The sequence below is a fragment of the Zalophus californianus genome, chromosome 1, assembly GCF_009762305.2.
Source record: "Zalophus californianus isolate mZalCal1 chromosome 1, mZalCal1.pri.v2, whole genome shotgun sequence".
Lineage (NCBI taxonomy): Eukaryota > Metazoa > Chordata > Mammalia > Carnivora > Otariidae > Zalophus > Zalophus californianus.
In genome coordinates, this window is record NC_045595.1 from 197,425,255 (window position 1) to 197,452,199 (window position 26,945).

Genomic DNA, 26,945 nt, shown 5'->3' on the forward strand with positions numbered 1-26,945 from the left:
TGCATAGTTCTTACTGTAACTTGGACACGCTAAGAGCTCATCACCAGGTACAATGAGGGAAGACTGTTTACGTTAGAGCCTTCCCAAGAGTTGTTCACTATGTCAGGAAATCATCCACTGTTGCTCACAGAACCTGAATCGTGGAATCAGCCCTTGTGTCAGTCTACATTTATATCTGTCACATCCATACAGGACAAACACCTGATCACGTCACTCTTTCCACTAGCAGTCAAGCCTGAATACTTATGCGTTGAAACACTTATTATAAATTACATCCATTATATTGATTTTTCCCCTGAAACACTGTCAGTCCGTTTTATTTTAAGATTCCCTGTTAAGGAGGCTTTTCAAAATGTTATAAAAGGAGTGTTGGGTCTGATAACAGTGAGAACCAGAACTCAAGCTCTGAGATCCTCTGAGATTCTTGCCTTGTAATACTTTCATGTAAGATTTTGCTTTATCAATGACAGGTCTTTAACAAGAGTATCAGCTCTTCTGATGAGGCTTGGGCAATGTGAGCAGCTCGGTCCTGGTCAAGGATCCAGAGGCACTCAATCAAGGACTTTGCCCGAGTGGGCATCTTGGCAGCACCCAAGGGCCCGGGGGGGGGGTGTCTATGCGCACAAGTGCAGGCTCCTAGGACCCATGGCGAACAGGCCACTCTCAGAGTCTACTCCTGAGTGGAGGTGTTTAAAGTCCATTGCTGTTCTGGGGTACCTCTAAAATCTATTGTGCTTAGCCTTCCAAAAACTGATCACTTTGGAGAAACCCAGTAGTGAACCCAAAGTTCCTTCTTTGGGTTATCCGGCAAGTGTTGGGGGGAGAATCACTGCTCGCCTCCTAACTTGGACCGAGACTTCTTTCTTATTTGATTTGGGAGGATTGTCAAGGGGTAGAAGACCAGGAAAACGGTGGATGTGTTGACAGTGGCATCCAAGTTTGGATTTTAGGAAGCAGGTTTGGTAAAATAGTTCCTCCCTCTATTTCTCCTTAAAAAGAACAACCAATATCCTTGCATTTCTTTTCCCTAAACAGAGTGGGTCAGTTTGGCTACTATTTAAAAATTTTAATATAAGCCAAACGTTTAGTAGAATACATCTACTTTTACTGGAGACCACATATATTCAAATATACATATGAAATCAAGATGAAATGCCTGGCGCACATAAAGGAAGATTTATTTAACTGTTGGTATTATTTATACTACAAATATCATAAATGCAAAGTTAAATTTACCTCCTTAAAGATACCAAGGAAATGCGGTATTCATATTAAGTAGTTAAGCTCTCAATAAGAGTGAGAAAGTAAAGAGAAAATCTGAAATTCAGGAAGTGCAACACCTTCTAGAAGAATATACACAATTTTGCTATTCTTGGTGCTATGTGGCACCAAGATCATCGCATTTCACTGTATTCATTAAATGTGAAGAAGCTAACATAAACAGGGCTGAGTGTTTTCATTGTTGTTGTTCTTCCAAAAACTCTGTATAGCCCACATTTGTATAGGATTCAAAACATTTAAGAGAAATACCAAGTGTTACATCAAACATACACAGTAATTTCTATAAATTAATTTTGACTCTGCTAATGTAGCTTACTTTGGCTTTCTAAATCTTTCCATAAACTTTACCATAAATAAATTACAATTTCTAGGTTTTATTATTTGTGTGTGTGTGTGTGATCATTAAAATTTAGGTAGGCTCCGAAACAGGTTTTATCCTGCTTTTCCAAAATCAACAAGTAGTGGAAAATATTAAATGGGAACATTTTACTTATAGAAACTACGTATTTGAAAGATGTGAAAAGGTCTCTGATTACGAGAAAGTGACAGGAAGTTCTTTGTAAATTATAATTTTAGGATCACTGCAGCTGAATAAATTCTCAAAGGCAGGGGTAATTTTTAACAAAGAACAGTCTAATCTATATATTTAAATTCTCTTTTTCATAAAAAGCTAAGAGTTGGACATAAATGACATTTAACATTATTTGGTATAAAGGGCATTAAGGGTTGTAATTTTCTACCAAAGGAAGTTTGTCAGACTTCAGTCCGATGTGGGACCTACTTCTCCCTGAATTAAAACAGCTCCTTTAGCAGCACATTGAGCCCTTTATACCAAATAATTTTTCCTGTTAAAGGAAAAGAGGAGATCTAGTGTGCGTTCAATTTACAAATGAGACTGGACATTTTCCACAAAGGATTTTCATTAGTAACCATAAAAGACCAAAATGTATCCACCTATTAAAAAAATGGTGCAGTCAGTACTCTAATATTAATAAATTTAATAAGGAAGTTACCCTCGTAACAAGTTCTTCAATTTTTAGAAGTCTTTAAATTTTTTCCTCTATGTAAGAATTATTTTTATAAATGGTGAAGTGTTAATTATTTTTATGTTATAAATGATACTGTTGTTCGTAGCTGGTATTACTACCATAAGGTGTACTTTTTCAAATTAATGCAACAAATCTGGGGTGATTACTCACAAGGAAATTGTCCACAGAAAGATTTTCTGTAATGGTTCTTGAGAAAAACTTCTGTAGTACACTTAAGGTCTGATACTGAGCTCAAATTCAGTCTGAGGTATATACTGACTGCATTTTGAGGTATCTTTAAATAGTCATATTACAATTATTACCACTATCCGAACTTGCCACTTTCACAAAGACACTCACGGGTAAAATCTGGTGTTCTTAAAAAAAGTGCTATCAGTGTTGAGAAATCAAGGTGCTCCAGTGTTTGAAATTGTATACTTCTGAATATGTAAAAATGTTTATGGAATAAAGAGAACTAAAACATGTTCTCTCATTAAGAGACACTATTTAGAAGTTTCTGCTAAGAAATCCCTGTGAAAGAAATCATCCACTGTGCAAATTTATTGACAGAGAAAATCCTCTCTGAGCTGCCATAGGAAAAAACACGTAGATTGATTCGGTTCTGAACTCTGAGAGCTGCCTTAAATTGAACTTTCTAAACACACAGTTGCTTACATCTTCAGCAAAATTACATTTTATTTGTAGGTGGTTCTTTATCTCTGCCTGTAACATTCAGTGCAATCTGAAATTTAATGCACTAGAATAAATAACCAGCAAAGACTATTTTGGTGCTTTTCAAATCTCCGTTCCTGCAAGCCCCACGAAAACTTCTCCCCATGGGGAGAAAAACTGATGTAATTTCATTCCCTGTTTGCTTTGAAGGTGGGCCTAGACTGGCCACTGCCTCATAAACACACACTGAATATTGTTTTTTTTTTTCTTTTTTTCCCAAAAGCAACGAAATACCTCTTGGTGAGAGAGTATTTTTTTTTCCAATGCATATAAAAAGTCACCACTCAAGAATATCAGAAAGATGTACATACACATAGACCGGAATGTTCTTGTTCTCACCGGGGCCTCTTACCTTCATTTTCTGTATTGGCCGGCACCGAGTCCACCCCAAAAGGATGCCAGGGCTGGAGATCGTCCAGGCCGAACTCCCCATTCACGGGAAGAAGCTCCACGGTGGTTTTCGTTTCTGTCAAAGATGGCATGAGGGCATCGTTTCCGTAACTGATTCTTGGTTCACTGATCATGTTGGCCAAGACGTCATCTGAGTAGTTCTGCTCTTTCTGAAGCAGCTCATCTAAACAGAACAGAGCCATGTGTATGGTGGGTCACAGCAACACGCATGACTGCCGCAGTGGCTACCACTTCCTGTCAGCCAGATGCGACCTGAACTGCTCTGTGCATGCACGACCTCACGCACAGCCATGAGGTGGGTACCACCGTCAGCTCCATCTGACAGCTGTGAAAACTGAGGCCCGTGGCAGCTGAGGCACTTATGTAAAACCACAGCAAGTGCCCAAGGCAGGATGTGAGCCCAGGGAGAATGGCGCCCACCTAGGCTGCGGCTCCCAACGGCTGTACCACTTCTGACCACGGTGGAGGACCTCAAGAGCGAAATCTCCCCTTCCTCCTCGGACACAGGCTCCGGTATCCTGGGATCACAGGGGAATCAGCAGCGTGCTCTGCTGACCCGTGTGCCGGGATGTGGTGGCAGCATGCAAGGGACAGCTACTTTCATGCTGGAGGATGTAGTCCAGCGAGTCCCCTGTCTGTCCTTGAACACGTGTAAGGACAAGAGAAGCATAACTGGGTGGCAGCCTGCTCCGTTCTGGAACAGTTCTCATTGTTTTGCTGTGAACAAATCTGCCTTCCCCAGAAGCCCCCTAGGTGCTGCATGATCTACGCTCTGCGGCAACAGAGAGGCAATCCCCTCGCCCTCACAGCGGTGGCCCCGTGCACATGAGGTTCTGCTCCAGCCTGCTCCGCCGGGGGCGAGACCTCCCTGCCTCCCAGCATCTGTCTTGTCTTCTAGAGCCAAATTTCCTGCCTCTTCCCGCTGCCACTTCTCTTCAAAAAATGCTATCTGTTACCAACACCCCCTTTTTAAAGATTATTTATTTATTTGACAGAGAGCGAGCGAGCGAGCGAGCACACAAGCAGAGGGGAGCAGGAGAGGGAGAAGCAGGCTCCCCGCGGAGCAAGGGAGCCTGACATAGGGTTCAATCCCAGGACCCCGGGATCATGACCTGAGCCAAAGGCAGATGCTCAATGACTAAGCCACCCAGGCGTCCCTCAGTTACATCCTTTTTTAAAAAACAGACTAAACAAAACCAACTTTATGGAACATAATCGACTGATCTCTAAGTTCTTGTAGACTCGTGAAGATTCCTACATTATACATTATTGCAATGCATTTTTACTGGAAAAGAGAGCTGGGAATATAACCTTGTACCGATTGGAATCATTGCTTTAAATACGGGGTTATCACAAGATTTGTGAATCTCCTATAATGCCACCACAGGTCACCAGGTTTTTCTGTGGAATCTATTTTTTAAAATTAGACACGCACAGATAGCATGTGTGCTATTAAAAATGATATTAACCAGAATATCTCATCTCCCAATCACACCTCTGTCAAGAGTTTACAGTATTATGTATTTCAAACCAATCACTGGTTAGTATTATTGCTGCAGAAAACGAAGAAAATAAAATCAGGATTTAAATTTGATTTGTAATATTTTCCTATCATCCTTCACATTCCCTTTTAAATTGAAAAAAAAATTTTTACCTGAAAAAATTCTGCTCCAACAGGTCAATTAAAACAATTTGATAGAAGAGCATTAAAGCGTGAGATTAATATCCTTCTATGGAGTCAGTTTTATTGCGAGATACCATTTTAAATGATGAAATCCCAAGACAATCAGTCCTTCTGAAGTCTAATTTGAGTTATAATATATAGCTATTTGCTGCAGCACCATTCTAAAATTCAATATTTGATGCTTGTAATGACCTTTCCCATGCAGATGAAAGGGGCCCATTAGATTTATTCCAACTTTTTCATGTCTTAGAGTCACGGGTAATGGCTAATAACTTAGCCAATGTCTGCTTTAATAAATTAAATGGGCATTTCTTTTATATAAATCTTATGCTTCTGACTGTTGAGCACTTACAATACTAAAGAGATGATCTTCTGGAATAATTATTGGCGCTCACACGTTCATCTGAGAGGGAATAACCTTCACCAGCATGCTCTGCTCTTGGCCCCACCTGGAGGCACGTTGGTATCTTTGCGGCATTTACTGCCACTTACCCTCTGGAAACTCTTTCTCTTTGTCTTGCAACCTCAGGACCACGCTGGTTCCCTGTGACTTCTCCAAGGAACTCCTCTCGCTCCTTTCTTCTAATCTCTTCATCCCTACATTTCCTTTTTGTATCTCCATCCATCTTTTTCTGCAATTTTTCATTTGGAAATCCATCCCCTCTTGAAGTTCTAAGGATGAACCGGAAATGTCTTTCCCCAGCGTTCATTTCTTCCTCTCACTCTAGGTTCTATATATGTCTAAGTTTGCTGGGCCTATTAGCTTACATCTCCCGTGAACTTAGTATGTACGAAACTGAGCTCAAGGCCCCCTTGCTCTCCCTCCTGCCTTCCCCTGTTGTAATCATGGAAGAGCTACGATCCCAGCCACAGGTCGGAAACCTCCATAACCATCTGTAGCTCTATTTCTTTGTGTCCCATACATTACTGACAATTCGATTTTTTTTTAAAGATTTTTTTTAACAAAATTTATTTACTTGACAGAAACACAGTGAGAGAGGGAACGCAAGCAGAGGGAGTGGGAGAGGGAGAAGCAGGCTTCCCACCCAGCAGAGAGCCTGATGCGGGGCTCGATCCCAGGACCCTGGGATCATGACCTGAGCCGAAGGCAGACGCTTAATGACTGAGCCACCCAGGCGCCCCCGACAACTCCTTTTAAAATTCCATTTCTGGATTCTCTTAACTCATTTCTCACTCCGTCTTTCTACAATCTTCCTCCCTTGAATCATCATTACTTTCTGCCTTGATAACTGTGAAGTCTATTGTTGTCCCTGCTCTGTTCCCCATATCTTTTTGTGATACTGAGGAATGGCTCTGCCTCATTCCAGTAACTCCCCATTCCCTACTGAATTAATCCCAAACACTGCTTTGCCAGAGATTAAAGGCCCTCTGTGATCTGGGCCCACCTCATCTTTGTAGCTTTGAGGCTCAAGCCCTTTGCCCTATACACCTGCGATACAGTGATTTATAATAAGAAATCTATATTTGGTCTTCGTGGGCACAGAGCTCCTAAAACCCTTGAAATTTCGTAAGTGATGAGAGGAATAAAGGCATCTTTTAATTATGTTATGAAGCAACTTTTGAAAAGCCTACAGATCACCCAAGGATGGGGGCTGGTCACCAGAGGGACTAGTCATGTGATCAGAGGGTTAGAACTTTCAGTCCCACCCTCTGGGAGGGGAGAGGGGCTGGAGACGGAGCTCAATCGCCAATGGCCAACGATTTAATCAACGGAGTTTATGGAATGAAGCCTCTGTAAAAACCAAAAAGGACAGGGTTCTGGGAGCTCTGAGGTTGGTGAACACATGGCGCTGTGGGAACATGTTGAAAGCTCCCAGTCCTTTCCTACAGACTTTCCCACTTGGATGTTGCTGAGTTATATCTGTTTATAATAAATCAGTAATCTAGTAAGTAAAATGTTTCACTCTGTTCTACAATTAATAGAACCTGAGGAGGAGGTGGATGGAACTTCTGATTTATAGCTGGTCATCAGAAGCACAGGTAACACCTGGACTTGCAATGGGCTGTTGGGGGCAGGGCGGTGGGAGTCTTATAGGACTGAGCTCATACTCGTTTGTTTTTTTTTTTAAAGATTTTATTTATTTATTTGACAGAGAGAGAGATAGCCAGAGCAGGAACACAAGCAGGGGGAGTGGGAGGGTTGGAGAAGCAGGCTTCCTGCCGAGCAGGGAGTCCTGTGTGGGACTTGATCCCAGGACCCTGGGATCATGACCTGAGCCGAAGGCAGACGTTTAACGACTGAGCCACCCAGGCGCCCCTGAGCTCAAACTCTTGTGGGATCTGCACTACCTCTAGGTAGACAGTATTGGAATTGGGTTGAATTGATTGAATTCCCCAACTGGATGCTGGAGAATTGCTTGTTGGTATGGGGAAAACCCCACATATTGGAACTGGACCCACAGCTCTGTCAGACCGAGTGGCTTAGATTATCCCCAGACGGGACCAGGCATTCCCATCAGGACACCTTTGCTCTCTGTTCCTGCTACATGGGAAGATCATCTCTGCTTATTTAAATTATATGAACTTTTGAAAGCCCAGCTCAAAATGCCCTCTTCTCTGTAACTCTACTCTTAACAACCTTATGAGGGTTATGGACATTATTATTTTTACGGGGTGGGAAACTGAGGCTGGGATGGATGACCGAATCTCTTTAAGATCCCATGGCCAATGGGCATCAGTGCTGAAGTCCCTGCTCTGGGCTGCAGAACGCCCACCTCCCTTGCCTGTGACCCCCACCTATCCAGCATCCACAGCCCCAGGGCAGGGCTCACTCCTGGTCTCAGCACTGCATCGCTCATTTGCAGAGTGATTATAAGCCCAACTGTTTCAGAACGTTTTGTCACACTTACAGGGCTGCAAGCAGACTCAAACACCACCAGCCCTATGGAATAGTTATTGCTTTTGCGCCTTCGAATAGGCATTTTCCAGGCACTGGATCTGAAGGGAGTTCTGTACCCATCTCAGCCCATGGCAGTAAAAAGGGTAGAGCAGGAAACAGTCACAGTGGAAAATCTTACGTCTGTACTTCATAAAATATCCAGGACATTTTGGGTTGTAGCAAATTGTGGTGCCTGCTTTTCTCTTTTATCTCTTATGCTGTTGGCAGAAAATTTCTTCCAAATGGCCACTCAAATGTTGAGCCCCATGGTAGTTAATTTTCCTGGTTTATTATATTCATGTTCAGAAAATGAGAGAATGAAACATTCAAGAAATGTTACATTTTTGGCAGGCTGAAAAGCACTTAGGCTTTTTTGGGGGGGTTACAAAATAGCAGAAATCCATGTTTTAACCTCAGTTTAATGCAGGAAATTTAGAAACAACCACCTCTGGTTATCTCATTTGGAACAATGAAGTCTGTGTGGTTTTTAAGGGACAAAAAGCAGGTGGAAATGACAGATTATCATTCGTGGGGGTAGGATTCCATTTTGCGATCATAAAATGTCAGAAGGCAGCCAGCTACCTCTTGACATGAAGGGCTCAGGATTTTACCAAAGGCGAACACAATTGGCACTAGGCAATTCTGCCTATGATAACAAAAAAAAAAAAAAAAATGCAGAGCCACATATGATTATTTCAGTGCACATTCTGAGTGGGGCTTTAATTTTGAATTCTGTGGTTAAGACTCATAGCACAGAAACTACACATCTAGTACGTTAGTGGCCCTCATGGATTACCTGTTTATCTGAATTAATTTAATTTTTTATTGCGATGCTTTGATGGCATATATTGGTGATTTCCAAAGCTTTTAAGGATCTAAACTGGCCAGCTGCTGTATTAAACTAAGACACGAAGTTCATTTCTTCCCTAAGACTCTCTTTTTCCTTTCTAAGAGCTACTTGTTATTGCCCAGAATTACGGCAGCTATCTCTGGAGTTAAATTTATTTTCTTCTGTTATACCCAGCATACATGGGCATTGTGGTTAGTGGAAGTGGAAATATTTGGGCGCCTGGGTGGCTCAGTCGGTTAAGCATCTGTCTTTGGCTCAAGCTGTGATCTTGGGGCCCGACACTGGGGTCCCTGCTCAGCAGGGAGTCTGCTTCTCCCTCTCCCTCTGCCCCTCCCCCTGTTCATGCTCTCTCTCTCTCTCAAATAAATAAATAAAATCTTAAAAAAAAAAAGAGGTGAAAATATTTAACTGAGTTCAGGGATGGCAATCTTTAATCTACAGCTTAAACAAAACAGGGATACTCAATTTCAAATGTGAAACATACAGCAAACTTTGTCACCTTGCCCTTTGTGTTGAGGATTTATACTAAGCATACTTAATAGTTATGAGAAAAAAAAAAAAACCTCACCATTTAGTTATCATAGAAAATATTTAAAATACTTTGAGGTGATGGGGATGAAGGAGTGTGGAATCACCATATTCTATACCTGAAGCTGATATCACACCATGTGTTAACTGACCGGAATTTAAATAAAAACTTACATATTTTGAAGAAAGCAGCATCAAGAGAGTCCCTCAATAGTGGTATCATCTTCAAATGACTAAAATATTTTGTTTTTGTGGAAGCAATAGACTTCTATGATAGTTTGAGAGAAACAGCCCCATAAAAGGATTGCTGAATGGGAAACAGAGGAATTCTAGATCATCTGGCTAACATGCCTCTTTAAATTATTAATCCACCACCCAAACTCCTTTTAAAGTTTTAACGGCCGTATTTTAGGTTTCAAGAAAATATAGTTTGTAAACATTAAATCAGTTCTCTTTTGCAAGCTTTAGTTACAATCACTGAACTATCTCTTCCACCTTTTAAATGTGTTTGGGGTGGGGAGGAAAATCTCAGCCTTTTCCTGTGTAACAACACACAGCTGTTAAAGGTCTGATTTGGAGACGGGCATCAGTTGAGGTCTCCCAGGCTTGCTGGTTCTTCTCTTTATAGGATTGAAACTGCACTGCTATGTTTATTTATTTATTTATTTATTCTATTTTCTGAGTCTTCTGGTTCCTGCTGGAAAAATATGTACTTATCTGTAGCCTCTCCCCAAAACGGAAATTTCTTTTCAACTTTGTCTACCAGAGGATTCTCATATGACTTATTCTTTCCTCTCTCTTTTTTAAAATAAATAATTTAAATGTTTCTCTATGGTGACCTGTCCATTTCTGTTTTCACAAATCGTATCTTTTTAATAAATATTTGCTTCTGCATCTGAAAGAACTGAAGGGTTACACCTCTGTGCGATGCACCCTCCCCCCCCCACCCCCCGCTCCCTGCAACCGCCACAGCTGCACTGGGAGTATCTATAAAAGGGGTGCCATTTTTCCCCGATCAAGAAGCTCCACTATGAATCCACTGTCATCCATTCTAGGCATTTTGCCCACACCAGGCCTATGAGATCAGATTTAATTTCCCAATCACAGTTCTGTGCATGTCTGATTCATGGCTCAGCACACAACTGCCATGCTGGTTCGTTATACTGAACGTTGCCATGGTCTCTGAAGCTCCCTAAGGCTCGCATTCCTCATCCATAAAATTGGAGGAGGCTGGATGGATGGTCTTAGCAGTTCCTCCACTTGGAATCCCGTTAGCTGTGCTCTTGTACATAGGTGTCCCCCCAGAGTGAGGGAACCACAATTTGCACACCACCGTGGTCCCCAGGTGATTCTCAAGCATGTTACAGATGAACCACTGCCACAATCTGTGCAAAGGTGTCACCACACAATGGTCTCAGTCATCACCTTCGTGAGAGACACAAGTCTCAAAACAAGGTGTTCTGCAGGATGAGCATGGCCACCGAGTAATAGCGCCAGAGGAAACCTGACTCCCACACACCGTTAAGTCACGTTCTCAGAACCCAGCCCACTCTGAGCCTTGAAGCTCTCAGGCACGACAACGCTTCGGAATCAGAAAGCCACAGGAAAGGAAAGCCTAGTTATGAATTTCCTTTTTTGCCAGAACATTTTGTCAGGCAGGAAATGACACAGAAGCTGGAACAAGGAAGTGTTCAGGAAACAGGTCAGTGTTGTTCAGACTCTGAAAAAAAGAACATGCACTTAAAAGTGTAGAGGGTACTAGAGGACACACTTCTGTGCTGTGTTCCTCACCACTGAAGACCAGCCCTCGCTGGTGACTATTTTACTTCTAATCATGGACTTACCTATAGTTCAATGGAGGAGAAGCAGTTCATTTTTATCTTTTTTGGCAGGGGAGAGAGAAAGAAGGGGGGAGGGGCAGAGGGAATTTTTTTTTTTTTAGATTTATTTATTTATTCTAGAGGGGGAGAGAGAGTGAGCATGATGGGGGGAGGGGCAGAGGGAGACAGAGAATCCTCAAGCAGACTCCCCACTGACCGTGGAGCCTGATGCAGGGCTTGACCCCAGGAAGCTGAGATCATGACCTGAGCTGAAATCAAAAGTTGGACACTCAAGCTGTATTACAAAGCTGTAATCATCAAGACAGTATGGTAATGGCACAAAAACAGACACATACATCAACAGAACAAAAGAGCCCAGAAATGGACCCCCCACTCTATGGTCAAATAATCTTCGACAAAGCAGGAAAGAATATCCAGTGGAAAAAAGACAACCACATGTGGAAGAATGAATCTGGACCACTTTCTTACACCATATACAAACATAAGCTCAAAATGGGTGAAAGACCTAAATGTGAGATGGGAATCCATCAAAATCCAAGAGGAGAACACAGGCAGCAACCTCTCTGACCTCGGCTGCAGCAACTTCTGGCTAGACATGTCTCCAAAGCAAGGTAAACAAAAGCAAAAATGAACCACTGGAACTTCATCAAGATAAAAAGCTTTTGCACAGCAAAGGAAACAGTCGACAAAACCGAAAGACAACCAACAGAATGGGAGAAGATATTTGCAAATGACATATCAGATAAAGGGTTAGTATCCAAGATCTATAAAAAACTTACCAAACTCAACACCCAAAAACCAAAAAAATCCAGTCAAGAAATGGGCAGAAGACATGAATAGACATTTCTCCAAAGAAGACATACAAATGGCCAACAAACACATGAAAAAATGCTCAGTATCACTTGGCATCAGGGAAATACAAATCAAAACCACAATGAGATACCCCCTCATGCCAGTCAGAATGGCTAAAATTAACAAGACAGGAAACAAAAGATGTTGGAGAGGATGTGGAGAAAGGGGAACCCTCCTAAACTGTTGGTGGGAATGCAAGCTGGTGCAGATACTCTGGAAAGCAGTATGGAGGTTCCTCAAGTTAAAAATAGAGCTACCCTACGACCCAGCAACTGCACTACTAGGGATTTACCCAAAGGATACAAACACAGTGATCCAAAGGGGACCTGCACCCCAATGTTTATAGCAGCAACGTCCACAAGAGCCAAAATATGGAAAGAGCCCAGATGTCCATCGATAGATGAATGGCTAAAGAAGAGGTGGTGTGTGTACACACACACAGACACACACACACACACACACACACACACACACATAGTGGAATCAAAAAGAATGAAAACTTGTCATTTGCAATGACGTGGATGGAACTAGAAGGCATTATGCTAAGTGAAAGAAGTCACTCAGAGAAAGACAAATACCATATGATTTTAGCCATATGTGGAGCTTAAGAAACAAAACAGATGAACAGATGGGAAGGGAAGGAAAAATAAAATAAGATGAAAATAGAGAGGGAGGCAAACCACAAGATACGCTGAACTCTAGGAAACAAACGGAGGAGAGAAGGTGGGTGGGAAGATGGGGTAACTGGGTGATGGGCGCTAAGGAGCGCACGTGACGGAACGAGCACTGGGTGTTATATGCAGCTGATGAATCGCTAAATTCTACCCCTGAAACTCGTAATATATTATATGTTAACTAAATTGAATTTCAATAAAGAATTAAAAAAAAAAAAGAGTCGGACGCTTAACTGACTGAGTCACCCAGGTGCCACCCTATCAATGGAGCAGAAGCTGTTTAAAATGCCGATTTGGGGGAGAACCTATGTGGTCTTCAAGTGATTACTGCACATGGCTGGGATGTCTTGATCTGTGTGTGACTCATGAGACAGCCAGAGTGCGGTGCTATGACATCTTGAAAGCATGAGATCAGCTGTACAAAGACACCTTCCACTTCTGTGGCTTTTTCAAATCCATTAGCTCATTTGATACCTACAGCAATCGTTATCATGGGATTCCTACTCCATTGACAGTTGAGCAAACGGGGACATCCCTTTTGAGAAATACAGTTATCAAGTGGCAGAATTGGGATCTGAACCCAAGGATGCTGATTCCTAGTCCAAACAGTTTCACTATTCCATGAAAAATTTTATTTTATGGCTGACATGGCTATTTGATTAGTGACTGACATTACAGAAGTATATACACATCTATCATCACAAGCATCCTGCTTCTCATTTTTTTGATAGATTTGGGAAACTGATGAATTCAGTGGTTATCTTTTTTTCTTTTTCTTCATAAGAAGGAACCAAGGTAAGAGACTTTCGCCATGGGCCAAGGTCACAGAGCTTCTTGACGGTGGAGGAGCAGGGCTGAAAAGCCAGGTGGTTCCCAGCTGCACAACCATGCACTGCTCCCTACTCTAACTAAGGGAGGCCTACGTGTCACCTCCATTTTGACATCCCACCCTCAAAGCAGTTTCCCCTCTGGACACCCATCTCCCACGTCTTTAGATTTGCCTTTCTCTGGAAGATCTGCATAAATATGACAGTTATGTGAACTGTCATGAGGTTTCACCAATTCTGAGTAAAACTGGATAAGCAGATGTCTTTAGGTTTTGAGCTATGTAAATGGTTGACCAGCAGACTGACTCTGCATACTTAGTCATCCCAAATACCCCTTCTCGTCGACGGTACAGGGACTAGAATACTTCAGCGGCCAAAACAGAAAGAGCCGTGGAGGATGCTGCCACGTTTCCAACTTGGGAAAAAAAAATTACACACATATTAGCACCAAGTAATGCTGTTCCACAAACCTAGTTTTTATTTTGACCTCCAGAAAACTGGGTCAGTCCTCTCATTTTTAGCCACACTATCGATCTTGAGAATCTCTCATAGTCTCTAAATTCAGACTTCACCTTTGAATCTGGGTTTATTTTTCTTTAGTAGATTCTGGGAGCATAGATTTTAAATGAAGCATGCTTTGTCCATTCATGGTAACAGACTGTCCCTGGAGGACACACAAACATGGCTACGCATCACTTGTGAGAATATTCCCTATCCCAAGTCACATCTCCTGAAGAATCACTTGTCCAGCTTAAGACTAAGGGTACGAGGAAGTCCCTTTTCATTGTAGACAAATTTCCTCTCGACTTTCAAACAGAGATCAAACAACTTAGATCTACCGATGGCATCAGTCAGAAATCAAGATAAAAGTCAGTCCGTCTCCGTGGCATCTAAAAACAGATTAAAGCATTTCTTCTTCATGTTTACTTGTAGTTTTTGTGCCAGTGTTGTGATCCTATTTCCAACTACCTTAGGAATCTTGGTCCTGCCTGGGTGGTTGGCAGTCTAAGCAATCCTGAGGGGAAAAACCTTCTAAAGTGCAGACCACAAACCAAGCTTACATACTACAGAGACAATCTCTGCAAGCATGCTGTGTTGAGGTAATAATTTGCATATGTAAGTAAGTGTCTTTGTTCTGAGGAAACACACCATGAAGAATTTAGGGGTAAAGGGCCAATATGTCGGTAAGTCACTCTCAAAAAAAGTTTTATGCAATATTTTCAGACTCTCCTTTAAGTCTGGAATTCTATTAAAATAAGAAGCTCACACTGTGGCATTAACACTGTGGTGCCAACTTTGACATGCATCTATCTGGAAGTTTCCTCTGGTCGATAAATAGAGGGAAAATGCATATCTGACCATTAACGTAAGCAGATAAAACTATACGTCCTCTGCAAAGTAAAATAAAAACGAATGGGGGCGCCCGGGTGGCTCAGTCGTTAAGCGTCTGCCTTCAGCTCAGGTCATGACCCCAGGGTCCTGGGATGGAGCCCCGCATCGGGCTCCCTGCTCAGCGGGGAGCCTGCTTCTCCCTCTCCCTCTGCTGCTCCCCTGGCTTGTGCTCTCTCTCTATCTCTTTGTCTCAAATGAATAAATAAAAATCTTAAAAAAAAAAAAGAATAAAAATTTTGATGACTCCTCTCCCTTGAACATAAATCAATTATCTCATGTGATTTTTCAGGCGAGGAAACACTTGTCTCTTCACATACTAAAGGAAAAACTGGCTCTCTTGGACTAGTTGAGAGACGTGTACTTTTACTGTTAAACTGAAGGAGTTTCAAAGTAATTAAGATTATGAGGAATCTTCTCTTCGAACCTGTCTTTAAAAGAGCCTGGGGGCACCCGGGTGGCTCAGTCAGTTAAACATCTGTCTTTAGCTCAGGTCATGATTCCAGAGTCCTGGGATTGGGCCCCTCGTCAGGCTCTCTGCTCAGCAGGGAGTCTGCTTCTCCCTCTCCCTCTGCTCCTCCCCTGATGGTGCTGTCTTTCGCTCTCTCAAATAAATAAATAAATAAATAAATAAGTCTTTAATAAATAAATAAAAAGAGCCTAACCCCTCTAGCATAGCGAGGACTTCACGTGCTTCCTCTTTTATATAAAAATGTGACATCTGGTAGTAATTACAAGAATAACACAAATTCGGTGCAACAAAAAAAAAAAAAAACGCAGAAAACAAAAGAAATCATGATACTTCACTTGCGATCCCACCACCAAGACAGCCAAGAGTCACGCTGTCTTTTTTTTTTAATAGTCTTTTTTAAAAATAGTTTTGCCCTTTACAGGATTATTTCAAATCTTCGATCACCACTTTATCATCTAATTGTTAGGACTGTGGTCATGGAGGGAGCATTGTGTGAGGCTGCCGGAGGGGGCTGGGTGGCGCTCGGAATCAGACCCATCAGGTCTGAGGACGTAGACATGGAGGCACGGGGATGAATCTCCCTCTGGTTTCATTCCCCAGTACGCACTTTGCAATTTTTCTGGTAGGCTCTTCTGCATAGCTTGGGCTGGGCTTTGCTCTATCAGGGGTCAGTATCACATTTCATTTTTAAAAACTACTACTGCTTTCAGTGAGGACAAGGAAGTAAAATGAGAAAGTTATTTTCTGAAAAGATATTGAAACGACAGTTTTATGGCTCTTGCATTTTTATAAAGGCCAAGTCATTCTGGCAGCTGCACACAATCCGAGCTCATACTCTCCTGGAGCCTTCACTGCTGGTGTCGGGGTGTCTGAGCATCCACCCATAACATCCCCTTCTTTCCACCTGAGTTCAGAACCAATTAAGAGGGGACAAGTAGAGATGAAAACAACACCTTTACTTCTGATGAAGGCCAGGCCCTTATTAACCCACATGCTTTCTTTGGGGAGTGAGTCACATATGGGGCACATGGCTTGTCACTGCACACAGGAGAGGGAGTCTGAGGGATGCCCCTACAACCGTGTCCTGTCCAACCTGCACAGTGTAAGCGGTAATCCTGTCTGATCAGCACCCTTTCCCAGACTTGAGAGAGATGCCTTTCTTGCCCGGGTAAGAGATATCCTGGGGGTGGACCAAGAGAATGGGACACAGTGCCCCTCTCAAGAGCTAGCAATCATTCTCTGCTGTATGCTGAAGAAAGTGCATTCTAATTGACTCATACCCAGTAAATACTTCCTTGATGGAATTCTATATTTACAAGGCTGTAAAGTAAGGCATGTTAGCTCATGGTAGAGGGTATGATTTTCAACATTCATAAATAATTAATTTCACTCAAAGAGCCTAAAGATTTATGCTGACAGTTATAACGGTAATAGGCAAGTGTGGATAAGATCAGTGCAAATACACACACACACACACGTCTCATGAGACGAGGGAGGAAGAGATCCTGTTCCTCTGGACAGCACACCATGTTTGTATACATGATAGCTCATTTGAAATGCATGTTTATGCAGATCAAAAAAACCCACGTTAGTCCTGTATTTTTTTTTTTTTTCAATATAAATGGATCCTCCTGTTACATTATTGTATCCGCTCTTTTTTCTTCTGGCTTCCAGGGTTTATCCATATTAAGGTTCTTCATCCTCAGATTCTCTAAAGAGTACTTCAGATATTGAGCTGCTTCTTCACATGTAACAGTGAGCAGTGACGTGAGAGAAAAATGGGAGACAAGCCTTGATGAGCCCTTCCTTCCTTCTTTCTTTCCTCCTCCTTTCATTCCTTCCTCTAGTTAATAAATATTTAATGGACGTGAGCATCTATCATGTTGTCAGGCACAGGAGATACAGCATTGAACAAAACAGAAAAGGCTCCTTTCTCAGGGTGATTCTTTCTCATCCCAGCCAAGAAGCCCCCAGGGATGAATGTGTACCAGCACCGAGTGGCAGTTTCCAACGGGTCTAAGTGAATTTAAGGATACAATACCCGGGCTCACTCATCTCTCCACGGTAGTCAATATGCCTGATTCTTTGTCCACTGAAGAAATGCCAGCCCTGTATGTTCTTCTGCACACTGACCTATTTATTTATGTTCTCTTTAACACAAAACTCGTTCTGTGCTAAACATTTCTAGAACAGCAATGGTCCTTCCTCTTCCGATTAGCTGACGCGAACCATTGCTCAACAACGTATGGGGAAACCAAGCCTGGAGATGGAAAATACTTGGCACCTGGGACTTGGAGACAGACGGAAAGTGTCTGTCTTAGGGAAGCATTAACAGTGCAGAGGAGTGGGGAAGCTGAAAGAACTCACTTGAAGGAAGATAATCGGAAGCCAAGAACAATAAAAGCATTTTATCATTAATTGATGAGCTCATTCATTTAGCTGCCTGTTGGGCAATCCTATCCTGTTCCAGGCCACTGCAGGAAACAGCTAAGGCAATGTCTTTATACTCAGAGCTCATGGCCTAGAGGAAAGATGGGCACAAAAGTAATCCCCTACAGGTGCTACGGGAAGGGGGACAGAAAGAGCGAGAAAGAAACAAGCACGGATTTTCCGGCGGGAGACCCTGCGTGTTGTTGCTCCCGAGGAGACACTGCTGTCCTGGGAGATTCAAGTGCTTGCACTGAGGGACAGTGAAGGGGTACTGCCCAAAGGTTGGGGCTTTTTCGTCACAAGGCAAGTATAAAGGAAGCAGCTTAGATAGAAGCCAGGGGTTTTGGTTTGTGGAACAAAAAGAGGAAAGGAACATGCTGACTAGGTGTGTATAATGCATAAAATCCAGAATATGGGAATTCTATAGGCTCTGCTGATACCTGCAGTTCATTTACAGGTAAACTGTAAAGAAAAGAAAGGCATGGAGGGGCCACCTGGGGATTATAAGATACTTGAGAGACACGTCAAAAACGGGGGCAGGCTGGACACTAGAATGATAAAACCAGGAAGATTTTTAAGGAAGTGATACAAGGAAGAACAGTGCTATTCTGATGGGGGAGGGGAGGCAGAGGTTGCGAGTGGGACAGGGCTGAGGAGCTACTGGGGAGTTATGAGTATTTTTATTCTTTTTTTTAAGGATTTTATTTATTTGAGAGAGAGAGAGGGAGAGGAGTGTGGGGAGGGGCAGAGGGAGGGAGAAAGGGAGAGAGAGAGAGAGAGAGAGAGAAGTAGGCTCCTTGCTGATCAGGAAGCCTGACGCAGGGCTCGATCCCAGGACCTTGGAGAACACGACCTGAGCCGAAGGCAGACATTAACTGACTGAGCCACCCCTGATATTTTTATTCTTGACTGGAGCTGTATCTATCAGAAGAACAGATATGGGGAGTAAGACAAGTTCTCCTCAGACATGTTTGCAATATCCCAACATATCATGGCCACTTGAAATGTAAGCCTTGAGAGCTCATGTCCATGCGGACACAGCCCAAGGGGAAGCACCGATAGGAAAATGGGAGTTCTCCAGATTCTAGCAGAATTTTGCAGGTGTTTTGGGGAAAAAGCCCGTATTAGAATCCCCAAAAGGGGTTTATCGTATACTAAATTCTGTCGTATAATAAACATGCCACCCACAATGAAGTACCATGTCCCAGCTAAAAAGCCTTTACAGTGTCGAACTGGAGTGCTTGACAATAACATCAGGTAGGTAGCTATTGTTAAGAACTACAAGGAGCAACCTATTTCTTATCCAAATAGACGGTTATAGGTCTTTTTCCCCCTTACATCACTTCCATATCAACATCCGTTAGATGTTAAAAAAAAAAAAAAATCAACCTCATTTTTTTATTCTGCAAAGAACAAAGAGAAAATTGTGTAGGAGATGAAACATAAAGTAGACCCAACGCTTTTGCTCATTAACTTCGGATATGCTTTCCTTTTAGACAATGATGATGTGAGATGGGCCAGCTCTGCTTTCAAGTTACCTAATGAATCATTATTCCTGGTACCAGAAGGTGGATTCTATTGAGCATGTTGGAAAATTAGCCCAGATGGCCACTTTCCCAGTTGCCTGAGACAACCGCCTTCCATGATGTACAGCTTGCAACCCCACATGGGAAACCTCGCCCTGCTATTTCCTTCTTAAATGGTTTCTAATCTCCACACTTCCTAGACCCAGCACTAGACCTCAGCCAAGGCCCTGATGCTTTTCCTGTTGAAAATTTACATGGAATGCTAGTAATTTCCTTTCTTTAAAAAAAATTTTTTTTGCTTAAAAATGTTATTTTCAGGGCATCTGGGTGGCAACATTGGGTAACTGTTCAACTCTGATTTCGGCTCAGGTCATGATTTCAGGGTTCTGAGATTAAGCCCCATGTCAGGCTCTGTGCTGGGTGGGGAGCTTGCTTAAGATTCTCTTTCTCAGGGCACCTGTTGTGGCTCAGTCAGTTAAGCGTCTGCCTTCGGCTCAGGTCATGATCTCAGGGTCCCGGGATTGAGTCCTGCATCGGGCTCCTTGCTCAGTGGGGAGTCTGTCTGCCACTCCCCCTGCTTATACTTTCTCTATCAAATAAGTAAATAAAATCTTAAAAAAAAAAGATTCTCTTTCTCCATCTCCCTTTGCCCCTCTCCCCCAATCTCTCCCTCTCTTAAAAAAAAAAAAAAGTTATTTTCATCTCAGCATAGTTAATTAAACCTTTCCTATCCTCCAGTGTGCTCTGAAAAAGTCTCAACTCAAACTAAAACAAAACAAAAACAAAAGAGACTTCACCTCAAATTATGACACATTTTATGAAAAGTTATCAGTTTGGTCTGAGATTGCTAGTCTTTACATAATCAGATTTAAAAATGTAACTACCTTTCTCTGAATACATAATATTAAAACATGGTCATCTTCAAAAATATGTAATTCATTCACTTTAAAATTTAGAGTCCTCTATACTAACTCCCATAGTGCTCCAACAGCTTTTCTTTTCTTAGTGTGATGTAAGCAATCTTTATTTGAATATATTTTAAGCTTCAACAACAAATTAAAAAATGATTCACATGATGGTGCATTTATACATGTCTTTTCATCTTCCAAGTGCAGTAAACATTAATTATCCCTGGTTAATTAAAACAACCATGGTTTACAAATTTACCCATTAATCAGCCTCAAGCAAATGCAAAGCATTTAAAGCTTTTCATAATTTGAACCAATTAAATATGGAAATTATTTTTTTTTAAATGAAGAGATCATAAATTTAAGACACGCAGCCCTTTGACTTAAATTTGATAGTATTTTAGAAAGAAAGTTGGACAGTTTTTTGGATTCATCAAAATCAGGGGAAAGAAAAATAAAACTGCTTGGGATGGGTTGAATTATCTTTTCCTTAAAGATATCTCGAAGCCCTCATTCCCCAGTATCTGTGAAAATGACTCGATATGGAGAGGGTCTCTGCAGATATATTCAGGTAAAGACGAGATCATACTGGAATAAGACAGGCCCTCGATCCAATACGGAAGTAGGGGAGACCCTACTGGAGTTCAGGTGAGCTCTTGATCATTTCGGAGGAGACACACAGAGACAGAGACAAAGGGGAGAATGCTAATGTGAAGGCAAAGGCAGAGACTGGAGTATCTACGAGCCAAACAATATCCAGGATTGTCAGTGACACCAGAAGCAAGCGAAAGGAATGGAAGAGATTCTACCCTAGAGCCTTCAGAGAGCGCATGACCTTGTGGACACCTTGATTTCGACTTCTGGCCTCCAGAATGATGAGACAATACATTTCTGTTGTTTTAGGCCACCCAGTTTGCTGTAGTTAGTGATGGCAGCCCTAGGAAACCAAAACACCACCCATAAGATGAATATTAACCATTCACAAATATGATAACCATTTCTGGCTATAGAGTCATCACATTGGAATAGAATGTGGTTTCTTCCTGAGCCCTTTACTCCAGGCTGCGATAGGAAGACTGGGGAGAAGAATAAAGAACTCTTATCATCTAATAGTCTCATCTGATTAGTGCAGAGATGCTTCCCCCTGAATAGCAGCATGTGGTTCAGTGGTGACCTAATGGCTCCTTCATTTCAGCAACTCTCTTCCCATCTGCAGAAGACACCAACCACTTTCCTTTCTTGACCATCAATGTCTGCATGCCTTACCCAGATAAGGCCAAAGGAATTTTGGATACCAGTGTCAACTCTTAAGCTCAGTGAGGAAGTGGAAGGGTTTCAGTTTCAAATACCCTGGAAACACAAAGGTTATGCCATATCCTCTCTAAGAAGCCAGAAGCTGAGCTGTCCCTGGCAGCGTAGTGTGTGGCAAATGCCTGGCACGTTTCAGGTTTCCAGCATGACGAAAACACCACCATCTCTAATGACAAAACAGAGTCTGCCACCATACCTCCATTCGGCAACTAAACAGAGAAGCTGGGACAGCTGGAGTCCATCTCCCGCGCTGAGCTTATCAGTTTCAATTTAAAATTCACATTTGACCAGCTGGATCTTGAAAAAAAGATTCTGTAGCCTCTTTATTCTTGTATGACATATAGATGAGTGGAATAGAATATTTTATAAAGTAGCATGTTTAATAGCAACTTCAAGGTTCTCTGTGACCTTGTGGGTCAAGACAGGAGGAAAATATGGCTTCCAATACCCAGTTATGGACTATATCACGCTACATACTTTGTTATACTATCTGGTCTCTCCTTCTGCTTTCACATGGGGAATGTTTGGCTTTAGTCACTCAGAGACAAAATTAAGAGTGTGTGGATAAATTAGTGAAAAACAAATGTTAAAACCCCACCAAATCTTTCCAAGTGAAGTGTATGCTTTTTACATACCGAAGAGATCTTGTATTTGAAATTCATAAAGGGGGAGTGGAAGCCGCCAAAGGGAACCTAGTTCCAATGATTTAGGGTACGGAAGCAGGAAAAATATCTTCCATGGTCTCCCCTGAGTTTCTGAAGATAAGGAACCCATGTCAACTTAAGAAGATGAGGATTGAAGAATGCTGAAGACGGAGGGTACACTGGATATATCCAAAAGCATGGGTTAGTCAAATGTTACAGACTGAACCACTGCCCCCCACCCCCCACCCCAAAATCATATGTTGAAGCCTTAATCCCCAACATGACTGTATTTGGAGACAGGGCCTTTAAGAAGGTCATTAAAGTTAAATGAGGTCATAAGGATGGGGCCCTGTTCTAATAGGATTGGTGTCCTTTAGAAGAGGAAGAGACACCAAAGATCTGTCACTCTGTCAGAGAAAAGGCCATGTAGGGACAGAGCAAGAAGGCAGCTATCCACAAGCCAAGGAGAGAGACTTAAGGAGACCCTAAAGTAGTAAAGACCTGATCTTGGATTTCCAGTTTCCAGAACTGTGGAAAAAAACAAAAAACAAAAAACCATTTCTGCTGCTTAAGCCACCTGGTCTGTGGAGTTTTGTTATGGAAGCCTGAACTCACTAAGACACTCACCTCATCACAGCCAGATAAAAGAAAAAGCAAAGGTCAAAACAACTTTCTCTAAGGCACTTTTGTTTCTTTTTCTTTTTGTGTTTTTTAAAGAAAGATGATAGCCAAAGATGAGAGAAGTAGTATAAATTATCAAGGGGTCCCCAGGGGAATTTCTTGTACTCTACCTTTCATAGAGGTGACAAGGAAGTGATTTATTTCAGAGATGACTCAGTGCAGGGTTTGAAAGTACATGTGACCTTTGGAGCTTTTCAATTTTCTTTATTTTTTTATGGCCATTTGCCAAGAAAATTCTCATATACTCCCCTCTGCTACCTTTCTTCACTGCAGGTGGAGAGAAAGGGCCAAATGACAATTTCCCTATGTGTCCGGGGAATTTCCAGGTATGTGGTCTCTTCTCTTTGCGGAAAATGAGGAGATGGTATGTGATTTCTTTTTTTTTTTTTAAATTTGATTTCATATGGATTTTTTTTTTTAGATTTTATTTATTTATTCATGAGAGACAGAGAGAGAGAGAGAGAAAGAGAGAGAGGCAGAGGGAGAAGCAGGCCCCCCGCTGAGCAGGGAGCCCGAAGTGGAACTCGATCCCAAGACCCTGGGATCATGACCTGAGCCGAAGGCAGACGCTTAACCATCTGAGCCACCCAGGCTCCCGATGGTATGTGATTTCTATGCCCAGCCACCACACAAGATACTTTAAGAAGCAAAGGAATATAATTTGCTTTCCTGTGTAACCGGCAAAATACGCATACCACTGCTTAACAGAGTGAGTCGCCTCTCAGGTTTGTCACCTGGAGGTGGTTCTCAGCACACCCTTTCTTGGTAATTTTTTTGTCAATTCCCTGAGAAAGACACATTAAGCTCTCTGACAATCTGAGCTAACACTAAGCTCTCTGACAATCCTCCAAGAGTAAGCTTTTACTGTTTGTCATCTCCGATGCTGACAACTCCGAGCGTATTTTGTCAATTTTCCCTTTCACTCCTTATTAAAATAATATCACTCTGAATTTGAAGAGAGCCTAAATGGATAATTTCTTTAAGTAAAATGTCACCATCGATAACAGCAAATGAAGAATCTACAGAGGGAAGAAAAGGTTCTGATAGAGTAGTAGATTCACGATTTCTGGAAGGAACACAAAAAGAAATAAATGGGGGAAAACATTATGAGAGATATCGTTTTCTGACTGCAGCTTATGGCAATCCTTTTTCGTAGCTAATAAGAAGTCTTAGTTTGGATAAATAAGACCATCAGCTCTGTCACACCTAAACAAATTCTCAATGAATCTGAACTTTGAGGTTAGTAATGCTTCTTTCACATTTTATAGTCACAGCATTAGAAATCCATGTGGCAAAAAAAAAAAAAAAAAGAAATCCATGTGGCCTATTTACCAGGCTATATTAATTTTCAGTGACAACAATGGCCGTTCTTCCATGTTCAAGACCAGCACAAACTGTAATCTAAGGCTGTAAGAATCCTTACATTTTTGCTATTTCACATAAGCAAGACTTCTGAATATTTAAAAGTCACTTGGGGAGGTAAGCAAAATGCAGCTTTCTGAAGGTCAGAGGTGGGGCCCAGGAATGTGTATTTTCCACAAGAATTCCTCCATATTACTGAGCTTTGATTGGCCCCAAGAACACATTAAGAACCTACGGCTTTCAGAATAACAATTTCCATGGGGAGTGTGTTGGATGAACTCTCAGATGCCCTTCAAAGGCTTACAGCAACCAGGCTGAGGACATCAGCAAATGCCAGGTAGTCTTTTCTTTTTATTGGCTGAGGGCACAAAGCTGCAGGAATCCTGCAAAACAGTGAGGAATGCTCAAGCTAGGAGGAAAGCTCAAGCTAGGAGCCATGGGTCACTCAGCTCACCACACTAGCCTGCTCTATTAGTGGGCTGTTCCAACGACTTCAAGCTCCAGCCCAGATGCACAAGGCCTTACAGACAACCAGCACACTCAGACTCAATCTCCCACAGAGGGCTCCCAATTCTGTCCTAATGGGACTATTCTTTTAAAAAGCATATTTGTTCACACCCACGTACGTGAGGGCCTGCTCTGATTTCCGAAGGGCTCTGGCAAGACATACTGAAACCCTTGGCCCTTGGCTGTTTTTACAGCACATTCACGGATGCTAATTTTGTTTTTGTTTTTTTTTTTAAGTTTTTTTTTTTTTTTTTAGATTTTATTTATTTGACAGAGAGAGACACAGTGAGAGAGGGAACACAAGCAGGGGGAGTGGGAGAGGGAGAAGCAGGCTTCCCACTGAGCAGGGAGCCTGATGCGGGGCTCGATCCCAGGACCCTGGGCTCATGACCTGAGCCGAAGGCAGACGCTTAACGACTGAGCGACCCAGGCGCCCCATGGATGCTAATTTTGATCAGCCACTAAGTCACCCAAATCCTTAGTCTGAAAATTGAGAGGTTTGATTCCACTCTTCTGTTCCTTTGAAGAGGTATAGACAGCAGTGTGGATGCAGGTCCATACCATCAAAGAGATCTAGGAAAGCAAAGTCTCTTTCATATCATCATACAACATCTGACTTACATATGGACTCCATGATAATCGACAGAGAGGCTGTTTAGGACCCCACCTTTTTTGATAACTGGGGTTTAGTAAATTCACAGACAGCCTTGCCTTCATTTCTCTTATAGCTAAAGGAAACTTAGATATTTCTTGAAACAGCTTCCTTTTTCTCTTTCCCTCATGATAACTGACATTGCCAACAGGAGTTTGGAAACTGTTCAGTTTGATGCTTAGCAGAAAATTGAGGGGCTGTTCCTGTCATTGTTACTATCCTCAAAACACTTAAATTTGGTTGGTTTGCTCCAAGTGTTTATTCTCAATATTAAAAAAAGAGAAAATGCTAAGAACTTCTGGAACTCATTTTGACTGATATCAACTACCCCTACCCTAATAGAGAGGATAGCAATAGTGTATTAGAAAGTTATTTCCTTCCTTTTTACCAGAATTACAGAGAAATTGAGAGCTCTGGGGTGACCACAGAATTTATATAAAATCCTGGGAGAAGAAAACAGAGATGAGCTAACGTTCACTGATTATTTAGACTTGTGGCTTAGACCATTTCCACCTAAGTTTCTTGGAATGTTGCACTTCCAGCCAACATCACATATTGCTAGTTCTTTATAACTTTAGGGGCCCTGAACCCCAAAATGAGAGAAATATAAAGAGCTGGCTGACAAGGGGATCCTGAGTCTTGTATATCATTTGTCCTTTCTTTATAGTTATTTTAAAGGTAGTAACGCTGATCAAAAAATATAAACAGAGGCGCTTAGGTGGCTCAGTCGGTTGCGCATCTGACTCTGGGTTTTGGCTCAGGTCATGATCTCAGTGTCGTGAGATTGAGCCCCGCGTTGGGCTGGAGTCTGCTTGAGATTCTCTCTTTCCCTCTCCCTCTGCCCCCGCTCCCGCGCTTGCTCTCTAAATAAATAAATAAATAAATAAAATCCTTAAAAAATATATCAATAGTACTGAAGGGTGTCAAAGTTATAAGCAGTTGTGTCTCTCTCCACAAGTGTACCAGTCAGTGTATGTATCTGCAGGCATCTGGTGCTAAATTAGAAAAGACCTCACATTTTATGAGGTAGAGTCAAAGGTCCCATAGGTGACACGCATACACTGAGCTATAGCTTATGAAAGTGCCTTTTCACTTACTCTTATCATGACAGCAGTAGGACAGTGGATTTTTAAAAATTAGTAATTTGATAGTTTAAAAAAATTATGTTTTGATTTGTACTATTTAATCATGAGCAGTCGTGCATCATCGATGACTGCTCAACAATTCTGTATTTGTTCCTGTGAATTGGAGCTGTTGTATTCAAGGAATTAGTCAGAGAGAATGATTCATTTAGGTTATCACCTTAAACATTTTTTTTGTGGCATCTAGTTTTCATCATGTGGATTTAGAATGTAACTGTGTAGGTAATACGACTGGCTCACTGGGGTGCCAGGATAGATCCTCACCGTTTATTCACTGCTCATTAACTTAAATACACTCTAAACCAGTAGTTCCC

At 42.0% G+C, this 26,945-nt stretch overlaps 1 protein-coding gene across 7 annotated transcripts in view; it reads right to left on the reverse strand.

Annotated features, from left to right (window-relative positions):
• The window catches only part of LOC113916785 (amyloid beta precursor protein), a 263,295-nt gene that overhangs the window by 23,814 nt on the left and 212,536 nt on the right, over positions 1-26,945 (reverse strand). For all 7 annotated transcript variants that reach the window (XM_027583754.2, XM_027583756.2, XM_027583755.2 and 4 more), the window contains one exon: positions 3,394-3,615. In XM_027583754.2, coding sequence (XP_027439555.1) covers positions 3,394-3,615 — 222 coding nt within the window. The remainder of the gene's footprint in view (positions 1-3,393; positions 3,616-26,945) is intronic.